The sequence below is a fragment of the Electrona antarctica genome (assembly GCF_951216825.1).
Source record: "Electrona antarctica genome assembly, chromosome: 9".
Taxonomy (NCBI): domain Eukaryota; kingdom Metazoa; phylum Chordata; class Actinopteri; order Myctophiformes; family Myctophidae; genus Electrona; species Electrona antarctica.
In genome coordinates this window covers 34766061-34781326 of record NC_136790.1, presented here as the reverse complement: position 1 = coordinate 34781326, position 15266 = coordinate 34766061, and the positions used below count along the sequence as shown (strand labels likewise).

The following is a 15266-nucleotide window of genomic DNA, read 5'->3' as shown; positions in this document are numbered from 1 at the left end:
GTATTGGAAGGATAGACCTATATGGATAGTGATCACATCACTACAATTTACAATTTACAATTTAGGCATTTAGCAGACGCTCTTAATCCAGAGCGACTTACATTAAGCAAGAACAAAAAGCATGGGAATACATCACATATGTAAAATACATTTATCGCGAAACATGCGTAAGCTAAGGCGCGATTCATACTCCTATTTTAGAGCCGAATAAAAGTCGGTTCGGCTCTGTTGAGCCTACAATGTGACGTCATTTGAGGTTCGGGGGGGCGGGTACCGTCCTAAAGTCGGCGCTTCGGTGCTACTGAAAATTTCTGACGAGCCGAAATCATTTCGGCACTACAGCGCCGAAACAGCGGTAAAATAGGAGTATGAATCGGCCCTAAGAACGTGACTAGAACATATCTACATAATGACACTATACATATAAACTATAACTAGAACATATCTATATAATGACACTATACATATAAACTATACATATATGCTATACTATGCTGTACATATATACTATGAAGTGCTATGACTACATACAATGCACTTATTGTGCTGTCTACATGACATGCTATAAATCTGTTTCAAATGCTATATAAGTCTAAGAAGTGCTGTCTAAGGGGGGTAGGGTAAGTGCTATGGGCCATGATGGAGTCTGAAAAGGTGGGTTTTCAGACTAAGGCGGAAGATCGGGAGTGATGCTGCAGTTCTGATTGCATATAACTATAACTATAACGTTTTGATCACAGATTAGGCTACTGTGCATTGTATGCAACCAACTCAGTCAGTGTGTGTGTGTGTGTGTGTGTGTGTGTGTGTGTGTGTGTGTGTGCGAATGTGCCCGCGTGCGTGTGTGTGTGTGTGCGTGTGCGTGTGCGTGTGTGTGTGTGTGTGTGTGTGTGTGTGTGTGTGTGTGTGTGTGTGTGTGTGTGTGTGTGTGGGCGCGCGCTGCTATGCTGCCTGCTGGTGGAGCGTGTTAGTAGTGTGCGGAGTGGCAGTGCTGGCTGCCCGCTGTCAGCACGCCTTCCACTGCCTCTCTATAATAGACAACAGTTCAATGCGTTAATGCAATCCAATGCGCCGGGAATATATTGATCATGGATCATTTAGGACTTTTGCTAACGATCGCACTTCACGCCGCCTTGCAGTCAACGTCCAACGGTGAGTATAATGTCTTGTTTTTTTGTATAATAATGTGTGACAGCGAGGCTGTGCAGAGCAGAGCGCTGTCAACATGGCGCACGGATTCAGAGCTACCATTAGCAGGGTTAGCCATCTGGAAGACAAACAAGTGGCTTTGACCCTCATGAAATCAGGTCATCACACATGTACACGTGTAGGGTTGTGTGACTGCGTTTGTTTTGTCACGTAAAGCCAATGTCACTGCCCGTCATTATTTATGAAGTTAGTTATAGCCGGTCGGCGGGTCCAGCCCTATATCCTGAATGAGCTGTCAGCTGTGCTTATGTAAACATATATTAGACAGACGTCAACTACCTCACAGGTCAACAGACACGTATAATAAACTATAAACCACTGAATTAATTAAGTCACTACAATCAATGCAACAAAAGGAACACACTTTCAGGTGATCAAAATGTGCAACAAAAGAAATACAAAATGCAATAGGAAGAAATCGTTAATCCACAATGGATTTGTAGCTGATCGTTAATAACACATGATTAAGACTCATCGAGAAAGAACGTATAGCGGAGCCTACATTTAAACCACCAGCATCTCCCTCTTTGTCTCTCTTCTTGTGCGACAGATTGTGTCATACATGGGGAATACATTTAAATGCTCGCCGGAAATAATTAATGTAAATAATTTCGGCTGTATAAATGTGTCTCATTCCTCGGGAGAGTCACTGTAACAGCTAGGCTGGATAACAGCACACTCTGCTGCAGCTGCTAATTGGTTGAGGGAAAAATACATTGTTTGCTTTTTTGTATGTAGGTATTTTAATGTTTTGGTTGTGTGGCGCTCTTCTGGAATTTAACAAAAACCTCAGTGCATGTATTATGAAGAGCAAGTCAATCATTCATCGCCTGTCTGTGTCTTTCTGTCTGTCTGTGCCTCCCCCTACCTCTCTATATGTCCTCAGTTGGCCTTATTGTATAACATGGCGATATTAAGTAGCCTTATATAGCTAGCGCTATATATATATATATATATATATATATATATATATATGCGCTAGCTATGTGCGCCTGTCCTCATTTGGCCTATATTGTATAACATGGGTAACGAGATCGAGATGTGATGCACACACACACACACACACACACACACACACACACACACACACACACACACACACACACACACACACACACACACACACACACACACACACACACACACACACACGCACGCACGCACGCACGCACAATTATCAGTGTAGAGATTATAAATGGCCAAACTCCAAACTGCATGGAGATTTGTGGCTCTAATCTGAAACAATAGTTTTAGGATTTGTTACTGATTTATTTTCTTCATAACAACCAGAGTTGTGAAGAATATAGGTCTTTATGATGTGTTGTTTGTTTGCTAGTGCATGGTGCAAAATGTGCAACCTTAAATAAAGCAACTGTTGCTTTATTATAATATTATAGCATGTATTGTGCCGCAGGTCAGTATACAGTAGTAATTATTTTAGACTGCCATTGCCTAGAATGCCATTTTTAAGAAATTACATACACACAATCCACTGTCTAGAAGTCTAGAAGTAGGCCTACTACTGCTAGTAAAACCAATGAAAAAAACCCCCTTTAAAACATTTCAATTGGTCAGCCAAATAGGTGGTTATCGGCATATAATAACATTGCAATGGCTGTTAAAAACACCAAAATTCATGACCTCAACTAAAATAACATAATAAACGTATTATAACGTACTCTAAATAATTGGTCAAACCATTTTGAATATGAAAACAACATATTACACATATATCCCTATTCAATTTCATATCTGCTAGGCCTATAATTGTTTATCCCACCCACCTCCAAATCATGCAGGCTTAAAAAAGAATGGTCAAAAAATGTATTTACTGCACTTTGGCTTTGTAGGGCAGTGTACCACACTATACACGATAAAATAAATGGTGCTTGCACAACAATGGTATTTTGGATCATAATCATAGCTGGGGAACCTCTTATGGTGCTATATTGCACCTATCTTAAAGGTACTACAGTATCTATCTGCTATCTGTATAGCACTTTTATACCATTGGCGTTTAGGGGTTTAAACTAAGCTATAGAACTACCAGAGAATCTTATAAAGAACCACAATTAACAGGTTCCTTGACAGCAGTGCTATAGCATCCTAACCACCCCAAATAACCTGCACTGATGAACCGTTGAAGAACCAGTATTTTATTGTGTGATATGTAAAAGTATTATCTTGCCCTTATTATTACGAAAACTAGTATTGCTGTTTATCCTGTTTATCCTGTAATGGATACACATTTGTTTTTGGTTTTGTTCTCAAACTTCTACATTTGGGAAATTGGGGCATACCAGAAAGAGAACAGTGACCCATATAAGCTCACTTACTAGTGACCCATTTAAACAGAATCTATAAAACGTTATAATAATAAAATAAAAGTAATAGATCAGACTTTGGGAAATACATGGAAGGGTAACTAGTTCTAACTAGTCAAATTCAGATATGGATTGTATACAACCCACTGACCCAGTGTACATTTTATAGTTTAGACATTCATTGATTTGAACTTTTTGTTGACTTACTACAGTAGAGTATTCCAGGAGTTTTATTCAGTGCAGAAAGTTTCCAAAAACCATTGAGCCTTCTAAGAAGATTTGCATAGCTCAGAAACAGCTTTCTTGACTATGTAATAATAACAGAACCCATACTGTAGTGAACCCCCCCCCCCCCCCCCCCCCCCCCCCCTTCCACACACACACACACACACACACACACACGCACACGCACTCACACTCACACAAACACACACTGCATGCTTATATTCACCGTATTGATCTGACTGGATTAGGGGCAAGTGGTGCTGAGAGGAGTGTTGGCTGTTTTTTTTCCCCAGTCATCTGAAGCCTGACTTTATACTTTGTCGTACGACGGTGTCGCACATTCCTTTGGATTTAGGCTACTTCCTATTTACCTCATCTGAACTTGTTTTGAGTAGCAATACTTACATCATGTACTATAAAATATAATGTACAATTACAGGCTTTGGTGTAGCATACAGTATGTGTTGTTGAAAGGTTCTTGAAGATATTATGAAACTGCACATACTTTGCCTCGCCAGTCATGACCTGAATATAAGGACTTTAATTGTTTATGTTCCAAGCTAGCTCTATACGAATATTAGTCATATCCCACATCAATATTCAGTTTGTTTATCTTTTACTCTGCCCACCCACAGGATGTTTTTTATATGAAAAATGAAACCTGATAAATGAGATCTTTTTCTCCCCCTTTCTCAGTGAAATTCAAGTAGCCTGCTGCCTACAACAGAAGCTACATTTCTGGGAAACACATTCTGTGCAGTGTGCACTGATCAAATAAATTATGTCACATTTTTGTCTATCCCTACAATAACCACATTAACTCTGGAGTCTATATTTTAGGAAAAGTGAACGTCATAATGAGCCTCATTACGTCATATTGTCTCTTTATTGTTAATGACGTTTAATGTTTGTGTTGGCACCGTTTGTTTTACATCACCATTACATCACCTAATCAACATGAGTTAGACTTTAATATATTAGCGCCCCTCACTTCACACAGGTGTGATTTTTTAATAAAAGCCCATCTGCAAGCTCACAACATGCCGTGATGTGGTGCATATACAATAAAGTATGAAGTGCTTAAGTGGTTAATGACAGTAACAAACCGTTTCTCATGCCCTCACTTTAAGCCAACCTCCTCCAAGACCCCTCCGCTCCATTACTCCCACGCCATTAGCTAAGGTGTGGATATGTACGATTGAAAAACCAGTCAGAGTTCACCTCCCGCGCTCCCCCGCGGTGGGTGGAAAAGTATGCTCGTTTATATCATTTTCTTGATTCCTTCGTTGCTCATTGTGCTTATCGGTACCATTGCCTATGTGAGTCTGATGGATGGGAGATAGCTTGTACAATGTTCTGGTTATTAATCCTTGTGTAATGCTGAGGAGGTGAGGGCAAGGTGCAACAACAGCTGCCCAAATATTTTTTGTTTCAATTACTGTAATTGCCACTGCAATTTCATAATTGTGAAACAAAAATCGACCAACCCATTCAGGCAATTTCATTATAGGATGTACGCCCATTGACATGACATAATTTCATTATAGGATGTACGCCCATTGACATGACATAATTTCATTATAGGATGTACGCCCATTGACATGACATAATTTCATTATAGGATGTACGCCCATTGACATGACATAATTTCATTATAGGATGTACGCCCATTGACATGACATAATTTCATTATAGGATGTACGCCCATTGACATGACATTTCATTATAGGATGTTCGCCCATTGACATTATAGGATGACATTATAGGATGTACGCCCATTGACATGACATAATTTCATTATAGGATGTACGCCCATTGACATGACATAATTTCATTATAGGATGTTCGCCCATTGACATTATAAGATGACATTATAGGATGTACGCCCATTGACATGACATAATTTCATTATAGGATGTTCGCCCATTGACATTATATGATGACATTATAGGATGTACGCCCATTGACATGCACACAATTGGTATCCAATATCCATTGCCTCTCTCGTACCCTCCTTCTCCACAGCCATTTGGTGTAATTGTACCACTCTCCAGTGTGATAAGACTGGTTCCCAGTGTGAGACCGATGGGGCTTGCATGGCCTCCACTTCCTTCATTGATGGTCTGGAGCAGCATGTCCGCGCCTGCATCACGTTTGACAACCTCATCCCCCCTGGCCAGCCGTTCTACTGTCTCAGTGCCGAGGGTCTGCTCAACACTCACTGCTGTTACACTGATTACTGCAACAGCATCGACCTCAAAGTACCCTCTGGTGAGAAGAACCCTGGATGTTTCCCAGCAATCCACATATCTTTAGTCACTCACTCACTCCTCCTCCTACGCAATAAAGTCCTCAGGGTTATAGCCGCAATCCATACCTTTCTTCTTTTTATGAATACAATTATATATTAAACGATCTGAAGGAGTATGATAACATCAAATCAAAGTTTATTTATATAGCACGTTTACATCGACCAAGGTCAATGTACCAACGTGCCAAGATCAGTGCTGAACAAGAACAAATAATAGAGGGTATGCGCATGCTTAAAGTGAATGGCAAAGCAACAGGCAAAGTGAGTTTAACATTGTTTAATGTTGTTTAATACAATCAAATAGGACTTTTCTGTTTGGATGTATGAGCTGTCAAGGCCAGAAAGTAGTTTTTTGCCACTCAGTAGGCGTTCCTGCATAACTTCCGGGTTTGATGATGATGTCACGCGCATAACCTCTATACAGAAATAGAAATACAGAAGCAGAAAGATGTTAAAGCAATCAAAGGAAGCCAAACAAGTTAAACAGATCACAAAAATAATGAAACAAAACAACATGTGAGAGTATATCACAATATAACAAACACAACTGCAGTGGTTGCAGTTGATCTCCCTGCAAGTGGCATTGACTGGATAAAGCAATATATATCCTGCTATATTCATCTATAAATGGCCTATATTTAACAGATGTTTCTCTCTATGTCTGTCTCTGCTCCTTCCAGTGACATCTCAGTCAGGCCTGGTGGGAGGTTTTGGTCTGGGAGGGCCATGGGGTCCCGTGGAACTGGTCGCCGTCATCGCAGGGCCGGTGTTCCTGCTTTGTCTGCTGTTGATGCTGGGCGTGTTCCTGTTCCAGTACCACCAGAGGGCCTACAGCCACAGGCAGAGGCTGGAGGTGGAAGACCCCTCCTGCGACCACCTCTACCCAGCCAAGGACCGGACCCTGCAGGACCTCATTTATGACATGTCCACTTCTGGTTCGGGATCAGGTCAGTACCAGTGTTTATTTTAACAGCGAAGTTTGATTTCGTTTTTAGTCTTTTGAATAACATTCCATTCAGTTTTAGATTTTAGTCATATTTTAGTCATCTGAAAGGTTTTAGTTTTAGTCTAGTTTTAGTTGACTAAATAGGCCTATCATAAGATTTTAGTCGACTAAATCTACAGTTGAGGCGTTGAAATGCGTGTGCACTGCGACACATTGTGAGCTTGTAGATCGGCTATTTTCGGAGAGTTACACCTGAACACAACCAAGAGCATAAATGTACTTGTCTTAGTTCTACTGGATCTCTTCTCCACTAGTCCCTCCCTAACACTTTTAGTCTAGTTTTTATTTGTTGACAAAATTGTCAGTATATTTAGTCATAGTTTTAGTCATCATCGACAAAATGTACACTGGTCAGTTCTTTGGAGCTACAGTGTGCGGATGTTTTTATCGTCTCTCCAGTACACATCAGAATCACACTAGTTGGCTTTACGGTTGATTGGCTTCTGTCTCCTTTGAGCAGGTCTGCCGCTGTTTGTTCAGCGGACGGTGGCGCGGACCATTGTCCTGCAGGAGATCATTGGGAAGGGGCGCTTCGGAGAAGTGTGGCGGGGACGCTGGAGGGGAGGTGACGTGGCCGTAAAGATCTTCTCATCCAGAGAGGAGCGCTCTTGGTTCCGCGAGGCTGAAATCTACCAGACCATCATGCTCCGCCACGACAATATATTGGGCTTCATAGCGGCTGACAACAAAGGTACTGTATGTATACACAGCATGTAACATGACAACAGTGTGCGCAGCAGTAGGGAGCTAGTGGTTAGTGTCCAATGCTGGAAAGGATCCAGGTTCAATCCCTGCTTTGTTTGAACATCAACCGCTACTTATCCTGTCAAAGGGTCTTTAAGCAAGACTAAAACATCTTTAAAATAAGCTAATGAACACCTGTTTACTCCTTCTAAATTACTGCTGAATACCCGAATGGATAATAAATGACAGATGCTAGTTTGCATGTCAAGAGCTATTTTCCCACTTTGCATCTTTTTATATCTTGTCTCTCAATTTCTGTCCGTTACTAAGACAATGGGACATGGACCCAGTTGTGGCTGGTGTCAGACTACCATGAGCATGGCTCTCTTTTTGACTACCTGAACCGCTACGCTGTCACCATCGAAGGGATGATCAAACTGGCTCTGTCTGCAGCCAGCGGCCTCGCTCATCTGCACATGGAAATTCTTGGAACTCAAGGTTGTGTGTGTGTGTGTGTTTGTGTGTGTGTGTGTGTGTGTGTGTGTGTGTGTGTGTGTGTGTGTGTGTGTGTGTGTGTGTGTGTGTGTGCTTCTGTGCATGTGTGTGTTTGTGTGTGTGCGCACACGCTCACTCACATGCATGTTGTATTGCATGTCCTTGTATTTAAACATTAACCACTTAAACCTTATTTACAGGGGTTTATACCTTTTCCCTTTACACCAAATATATTTGTGAGCTTGTAGCTGCTATTTTCACAGCATTTTCCTTATTATGACATGCCCAGAGTAGGGTCAATAGGGCTCAAGTGGTTAATGCGTATCCTTTCATGGCTTCCAACAACCTTTGTCTTGTATTTGATCTATCCATTTACACGGCGCTTACGCATGGAACTGTCTTGTTCTTCACAAATAACAGCTCAGAGTTCACATGGTCAATAATTAATCAGCTGAATCATGGCATTTAAAATTGGCAAATGATTGTGAGGCGGTTTGTGTCCCTGTGCAGGAAAGCCAGGCATTGCCCACCGAGATCTCAAGTCTAAGAACATCCTGGTGAAAAAGAACTGCACCTGTGCCATTGCTGACCTGGGCTTGGCCGTCCGCCACGAGTCGATGACCGACACCATTGACATCGCCCCCAATCAAAGAGTGGGCACCAAGAGGTACACGCATGCACAGTTGTCCACATTGGGTATTGCCTACAACCTCACGATAGATAGGTATCACGATACAGAGGCCATGATAAGATTATGTATCGCGATTCACGTTGATTTTGAATAATGACTGACTTTGAACAATATATTGTCAGAAGATTTCAAGTTTTTAAATCAATTTGAAAAACTTAGTTGATAACATTTAAACAAAAATCAAGGAAATAAATACAAATAAAATAAATAATGTTTTGATGCATAAATGCAAAAGATTTAATCATTAATCATTAATAGAATATTCTCTTTACATTTATTTTACTGCAACTCATATCTGAGTCTTACTAGACACACACAAACACACCATAGCTGATGTTTTGTTTTTCTTTTAAAGGCGCGTCACACAGCATTTCCTGCCGCATCGATATCGGTAGCCTCTGTATTGATACGATTATCGCATCAATTAATTGAGCACAGCCCTAACATTTATATGTCCAAAACTATGTTTTTGAATCCCATACAAACTGGGATCATATCTCTTTACTCAGGTACATGGCCCCCGAGGTCCTGGACGAGAGTATCAACATGAGACACTTTGACTCGTTCAAATGTGCTGATATCTACGCTTTGGGACTGGTCTACTGGGAGATCGCACGGCGCTGCAACAGCGGAGGTCAGACTATTCTGTTTCACTCTGCTTTGTTTTTGTTGGTAGCAGCGACTGTGAGCACAGCGCTGATCTGACCTCCACTTTGCCCTTGAACTATCAGGTGTCCACGAAGAGTACCAGCTGCCCTATTATGACCTGGTCCCTTCTGACCCTTCCATAGAGGAGATGAGGAAGGTGGTGTGTGACCAAAAACTCCGACCCAACATCCCAAATTGGTGGCAGAGTTACGAGGTAATTGAAGGAATTGATGAACTTGTCAACGTACAAATGTTCTAAATGGCTGCACCATATTTTAACTGGCCATTTTCAGCACTTTCACAGTTTTCTTACTGTTAAAACTGTTATCCCCTCCACAGGCCCTGCGGGTTATGGGCAAGATTATGAGGGAGTGTTGGTATGCCAACGGAGCAGCCCGCTTGACTGCCCTACGTATAAAGAAGACCCTGTCTCAGCTCAGCGTGCAAGAGGACATTAAAATCTGAGTGGAGTGAGCAGCGCCCTGATATGGACGACCCTGTCTCAGACTGTGGGACATTGAGAGAAGACAGGGTCTCCTCGAAGAATGCACAAAAATGAAAAGATGCACGTACGACCGACAGTGAAATAAATCCGTAAACTATCTCAACCACAAACACTCCTGCCAGTTCTGAAGTCTCCGGAGTTTCAACAAACCCTACCTCGCTTTACCCAGCAACACTACTGAGAACACCTTTCCAGTCTTGTCCTCAAACACTCCAACAGCACCATCCCAGAGTGGGCCCCACTTCTGCTCTGCACGTCCTGCTAAAGCCTGAGTTACACTCAGTTATGTGCTGGAGTCTTGCACAGAAAATAGCTGATCTACAAGCGTACATCTGTCACGCAATGTCAGCTTATAGATCAACCATTTTTGGTGCAAGACTCCGGCACGCATCTAAGTATAAATAACCCTTTACAAGGATGCAGACTCCAAATGAACACCTTTCTCTATTTGGCAACAATCTGCTGTAGGTACCTTTCCTCAAAGCTGTTTTCGGATCATGCTAGGTATAAACATGTAACCAATAGCAGTAGTCTGTGTATTGTAGTAAGTTGTGGGAAGAAGTTTTTATCTTGTTTCTTTTTCCCAGTGAGTAGATGGGATAATATATGGGTGTTTGTGTGAATATTATAACTTTTTCTTAGGGTTGTCATTGTTGTACCCAAATGCACAGAGGCACCTAGCAACAGTGAAACTGATGAGAAAACCCTCAAAGTGGAAAAAAAGAGAATATCTCTGGTTGCTCTAAACATCAGCATGCTTCATTGTATACTGATTAACATGTAAGCATGTGAAATTCAGTAAGGTCATCCAGTGTAAATGCTGACCTAGGTTTATCAGTGAAGTGTATATTAGGCTTATGGACATTCAAAGTGAGGCCCGTCAAAGTCACCGGAGTATTCAGAGGCACCCTGCCTGCCAGACAGGAAGCTTTTCAGCCAGGTGCTCAGAGCTATTTCCATAAGCTGTTGTTGAACCTCAGGTCTTCAGTGTGCTTAATGATCTGCAACTTTATTTCTTGGTCTGTTTAAACCAAAACAAAATGTTAGCTTTAGCAACTGTAAAATTAGGACACATTTTTAAAGAGGGGATTTTTTTTGTTTTACAATGATATAGCAATAGGAATAGCAATAGGTTATAGAATAGTAACGGCTGCTCCATGGCATGCTAATTGCAGGCACATATACCTTGTTCAATGTGACAGCTCACAGCTCACACATATTTGATGAATCCCTGGAGAGGTTCACAGCATGTCATGCCTGCCACTGTGACTGTGTGAACTTCAGCTTGCACAAGGTAGATTGCCAGAACCTGTCTTTTGTAGCACCCGTTACTATTTAAAGGGGTCTTTCACTTTAAAACACGATAAACTCCAAGCAGATAATGAGCAAACACTATGAAGACCTGATTATGTTTATTGTGATTATAGCCATTTTAAACATATGCTAACTCCAGGAATCTGAATAACAGTTGGCAGGTTTAAATTTATATTTATTTTCTATGTCTCTCTCTCAGCACATCAACATTGTTTTTCCCTCAGGGCGTCTTCCCTGGCCAAGTATAACTACTGTACATGAAATAACTTTTTAAGCTCAAACTGTAAATATGTATTCCATTTTTTGGTTTGAATTTACTTTGATATTTAGATAATGTTTTAGATGATTGAATCTTTTCTACTAGCAACCTTTCTTGGTGAAATGAATATGGACGGTTTCTGTTTTTCTGTACTTTAATGACATGATTTACAAATGTATTTTCTGACCTCCAAAGCAAGACTACAGTATATGGTAATCACTGAGACAAGGATTGCCCACATTTAATTTCTCCGGTATTTTGCAATTTGCTACAGAACGTTATTTGAGTTTTGCTGTTTTTAATTGCTATTTTTAATCAATATTTCTGTCAATGTTCATATTCTAGTCACCACAATACCTCTGTTAATATGCAAATTGTTCGTATCATATAAGATAGTCAACTTTCTGTTAGATATCTTTAGCTTGGTCTCTCCGTGTATGTTTTTACCAGCACTACCAGGTACTACTGATGTGAAGTTGCCCCGTTTTATTTATGACTGTGTTGTGCGTCCCTATGAAAAGGCTGATTAAAGGCCATTATGTGCACTACTGACCTCAGAGCCAGAACCAAACTGCTCTTATCCCTGGCTGCAGTTTAAAGTATTTATTGAAGATCAGATCACTGAAAACTGAGAATGTTTGATGATTATGCATAATAACAATCTTAGTTTGCAGGAACTCATTGATTGGAGATTGCAAGAGGATCTGATGTCTCAAGAATTCTGGAGAAAAAAAAGCTTCTGTAGCACAAAATGTAACCTTATATTTGTGAAAACTACTGATACATCTCAATGCTGTCTCGCATGAAATGTGTTTGATCTGTATTTACTTCACTTACAATATCATGTTTGTCTGCGCTGTATTTTGTTAATTTATAAAGGTTTTGTCCATAGGACATTGTGAGTGCACTTGATCCTAATGTTTAAACTGTTAAGAGTGGGGCCTGGGAGCACTTCTCTTTGTTTGTGAATGTTACCTACATTTATACCTAAGATTCGTACAATATAGTAATTGGCAAATTTGAACAAAGCCTGAACAATTTTAATCTAATTAAGTTTTTTCAGAACAGAATTAATATGAACTCTGGATTGTGACTCAAAAACAGATGGTTGTTTTCAGAAGTGATGAGAATTCCCAGGTCTATGGCCAGATCTAGGCTATGGCAACTGAATCCATATAAAAATACAACAAAGAATATTGCAATTTGTGTACGTAACTTCTATAGTAATAAATATTTGTTTTTTTAATGTACTGTCCTTTTTGTCTGTGAAGGAATGTTTGTGTGAAATGGACCACCTCCTGCTCTTCGGGTACTTGTGGCCTTCAGTGTTCCACATTATCTAATCTAGTCTCGCATTGCCATATACTCTGTGCTCCGCCTACTCTGCCTTCAGTAAGCGGAGTAGAGGGAGTCCTCTGAAAGCCTGGATATGGGAGACTACATCTGACCTGACCAGTCTAAAAACTGACATGTCCATACTCAACTATTGAAGCAATTAAACAAGTCTCATAAGAGTATTTATTGCTCATCCCTTAAATTAAAATCTCACATCAGATTAGTAGAAAACTGTGCATTTAAATATAGTTGTACACATTTTATATCATCGCATTCTGACTCCATGTCAGCAACAGGAAATGGGGTGAGTCACAGGAAATTGCATTCCAAGATTGGCTTAACAGGAATTGATTTTGATAACATTCTCATAATGAATGTGAATATGAAAATGAAAATAAAACTGACTTGTTTTAGTGACATGCCATCCAATTTATCAGTCATCTTTAACACAAACCAGAAGACAGACCTTAAAAAGAAAATGGACTGTAGCAAAACATTAATAACATTTGACCATGATTTTAAGCAACGGCTCACTGGTCCACTAACCAAGATTGTGCAGCAATGAAGCAGCTAATACCCTTTAATTACACTGAACTTCCACATAAGAGTAAGCCTTGTAGGCTTACTTTACATTACATGCATGCCAGATGCCTCTTAACTATCTTCTGAACGATCGCCAACTGTCTTGAACCTTATATTTGAAAACACAAGAAACTGAACCAATGGTGGAGCTGAAAAAGACTTAAGATTGGATATGTTGAATTTGACATAATGCAAAACATCAAAAATGCAAATCACACAACTCATACATATTCAGTGGTCGTGCATTGGGAAAATGGAATATAGCACAATAATGTAATCTATAACATCAGGTACACCAAAGACATTCAAAAGTTCGCCAGGAGCACATCATTCATTGTCTTAGGAGCTTCAAGTGGCATCCCAGGTTATGCTTCATTTGTACTCCATCGTACAGTGGTGTTGCTCATCGAAAATAACAGAACAAGCTTAAAGCTAGTTTCAGCAATCAACACAGTTGTACGATGAAATATAAATCTTTGTCTTTAATTAAGAGAACTTGCAGTAAGACCATCAATACTAGACAACATGTCTTACATGCCAGAATAACTCAAATATTACTGTATATCCAATTAATGTTTCCATCCAAATGTTGCACTAATTTTGAGAGAATTTCCGGTATGTCGGAAAAAGAAAGCTTTATCAACAATGTGAACATTCCATAGAGAGCACAACAGGATTACCTAATCAATAGAGCACCAGCCAAACCCAATCAGTTATGAAGAGTTTGCATTTACAGGAGACCCTGAACGATTTATCGCTCAGTTGTATCAGCCAACATTGGTCTATAACATACACTGGTGTATACATGTTGCCAATATATGAATATTTACAGGTAAATATAGAAATGTTTCAATACATAATTTATCATAGATGTTTATAATAAAAATATACCTCTATGAGTTATAAATCACTGTATTACATGCAGCCGACCTGCAGTTCATTACAGTGCATCAATCAACGGCAGATTATAATACATCTGATACATTCGCTTTGAACCATTACTGCATCTTGATGCCAACTTTCCCACTTCTGTCAAGTAGCATTTGTTTCCTTTTTCCCCTCCTGCCATTTCAATTAATTAGTAATTACACATATATTATTCAAAATTTGCATTAAAACAGGTGGATGGAAACCCACATACAGTCTGCAAGTTCCACTGTGCTTAAAATAACGCTATCCTTGGATTAACTCGGTGTACTGGACTCTGGACATGGCAATGCTGGTAAATCATTTAGGTTTAAGGACAGCTTTCAGTTGTCTAATAGTGGTTTTCAACCAGTGGTCTGGGGACCACCAGTGGTCCTTGAGGGGATTACAGGTGGTCCCCAGCTAAATCATGGAGACCCTTATAGATCTTCAACTCTTGAGTGCGTAAACCAAATGGACCCTCCCAGGTCCATTTGGTTTCATTTTACGCTCTCAAGAGTTAAATTATTGTTAAATGTCTGCATTACTTTATTTACAAGAAGTCTACACAATTAGGGAATTATTTTGATCAACGTTTGCCTGTCATCTCTCCTAATGGTACCAACATCAATGCATCATGGAATTGTGGACAAAATCGTATCCAACGACAACAAAATATTCTTGAGTTTTGGGTCTGAGAGGCTAAATCTCATCTGTGGTCCGTGGCTCAAATGTTGAATAAATAATAGACCTTGATATGAAAAGGGTTGAA

General features: G+C 40.1%; 2 protein-coding genes across 3 annotated transcripts in view; one reads left to right on the top strand and one right to left on the bottom strand.

Annotated features, from left to right (window-relative positions):
* Positions 1–1004: 1004 nt before the first annotated feature.
* Positions 1005–12926, top strand: LOC306929767 (activin receptor type-1B-like). Of its 2 annotated transcripts, none has more exons than XM_079510430.1 (9): positions 1005–1152; positions 5784–6029; positions 6750–7016; positions 7536–7766; positions 8090–8257; positions 8765–8921; positions 9455–9579; positions 9737–9807; positions 9933–12926. In XM_079510430.1, the coding sequence occupies exons 1-9, from the start codon at positions 1089–1091 to the stop codon at positions 10056–10058; spliced, it is 1455 nt and encodes a 484-aa protein (XP_079366556.1). In that variant the 5' UTR covers positions 1005–1088; the 3' UTR covers positions 10059–12926. The 2 variants fall into 2 exon arrangements, with proteins under 2 accessions (XP_079366556.1, XP_079366555.1); XM_079510429.1 differs by having other exon boundaries at positions 9677–9807.
* A 249-nt stretch (positions 12927–13175) lies between these two features.
* LOC306929574 (5'-AMP-activated protein kinase subunit gamma-1-like) overlaps positions 13176–15266 on the bottom strand; it is a 9583-nt gene continuing 7492 nt past the window's right edge. Inside the window, exon 13 of the mRNA XM_079510158.1 lies at positions 13176–15266. This exon is cut by the window's right edge and continues 875 nt beyond it. The gene's annotated coding sequence lies outside the window, so the exon portion shown is untranslated.

Bases quoted from the DNA above. Each gene is read 5' to 3' on its own strand.
- LOC306929767 (XM_079510429.1), top strand. From the start codon at position 1,089: ATGGATCATTTAGGACTTTTGCTAACGATCGCACTTCACGCCGCCTTG. The intron at 7,017-7,535 runs GTCAGTACCAGT...TCCTTTGAGCAG, and splicing joins CACTTCTGGTTCGGGATCAG to GTCTGCCGCTGTTTGTTCAG. The intron at 8,922-9,454 runs GTACACGCATGC...CTCTTTACTCAG, and splicing joins CAAAGAGTGGGCACCAAGAG to GTACATGGCCCCCGAGGTCC.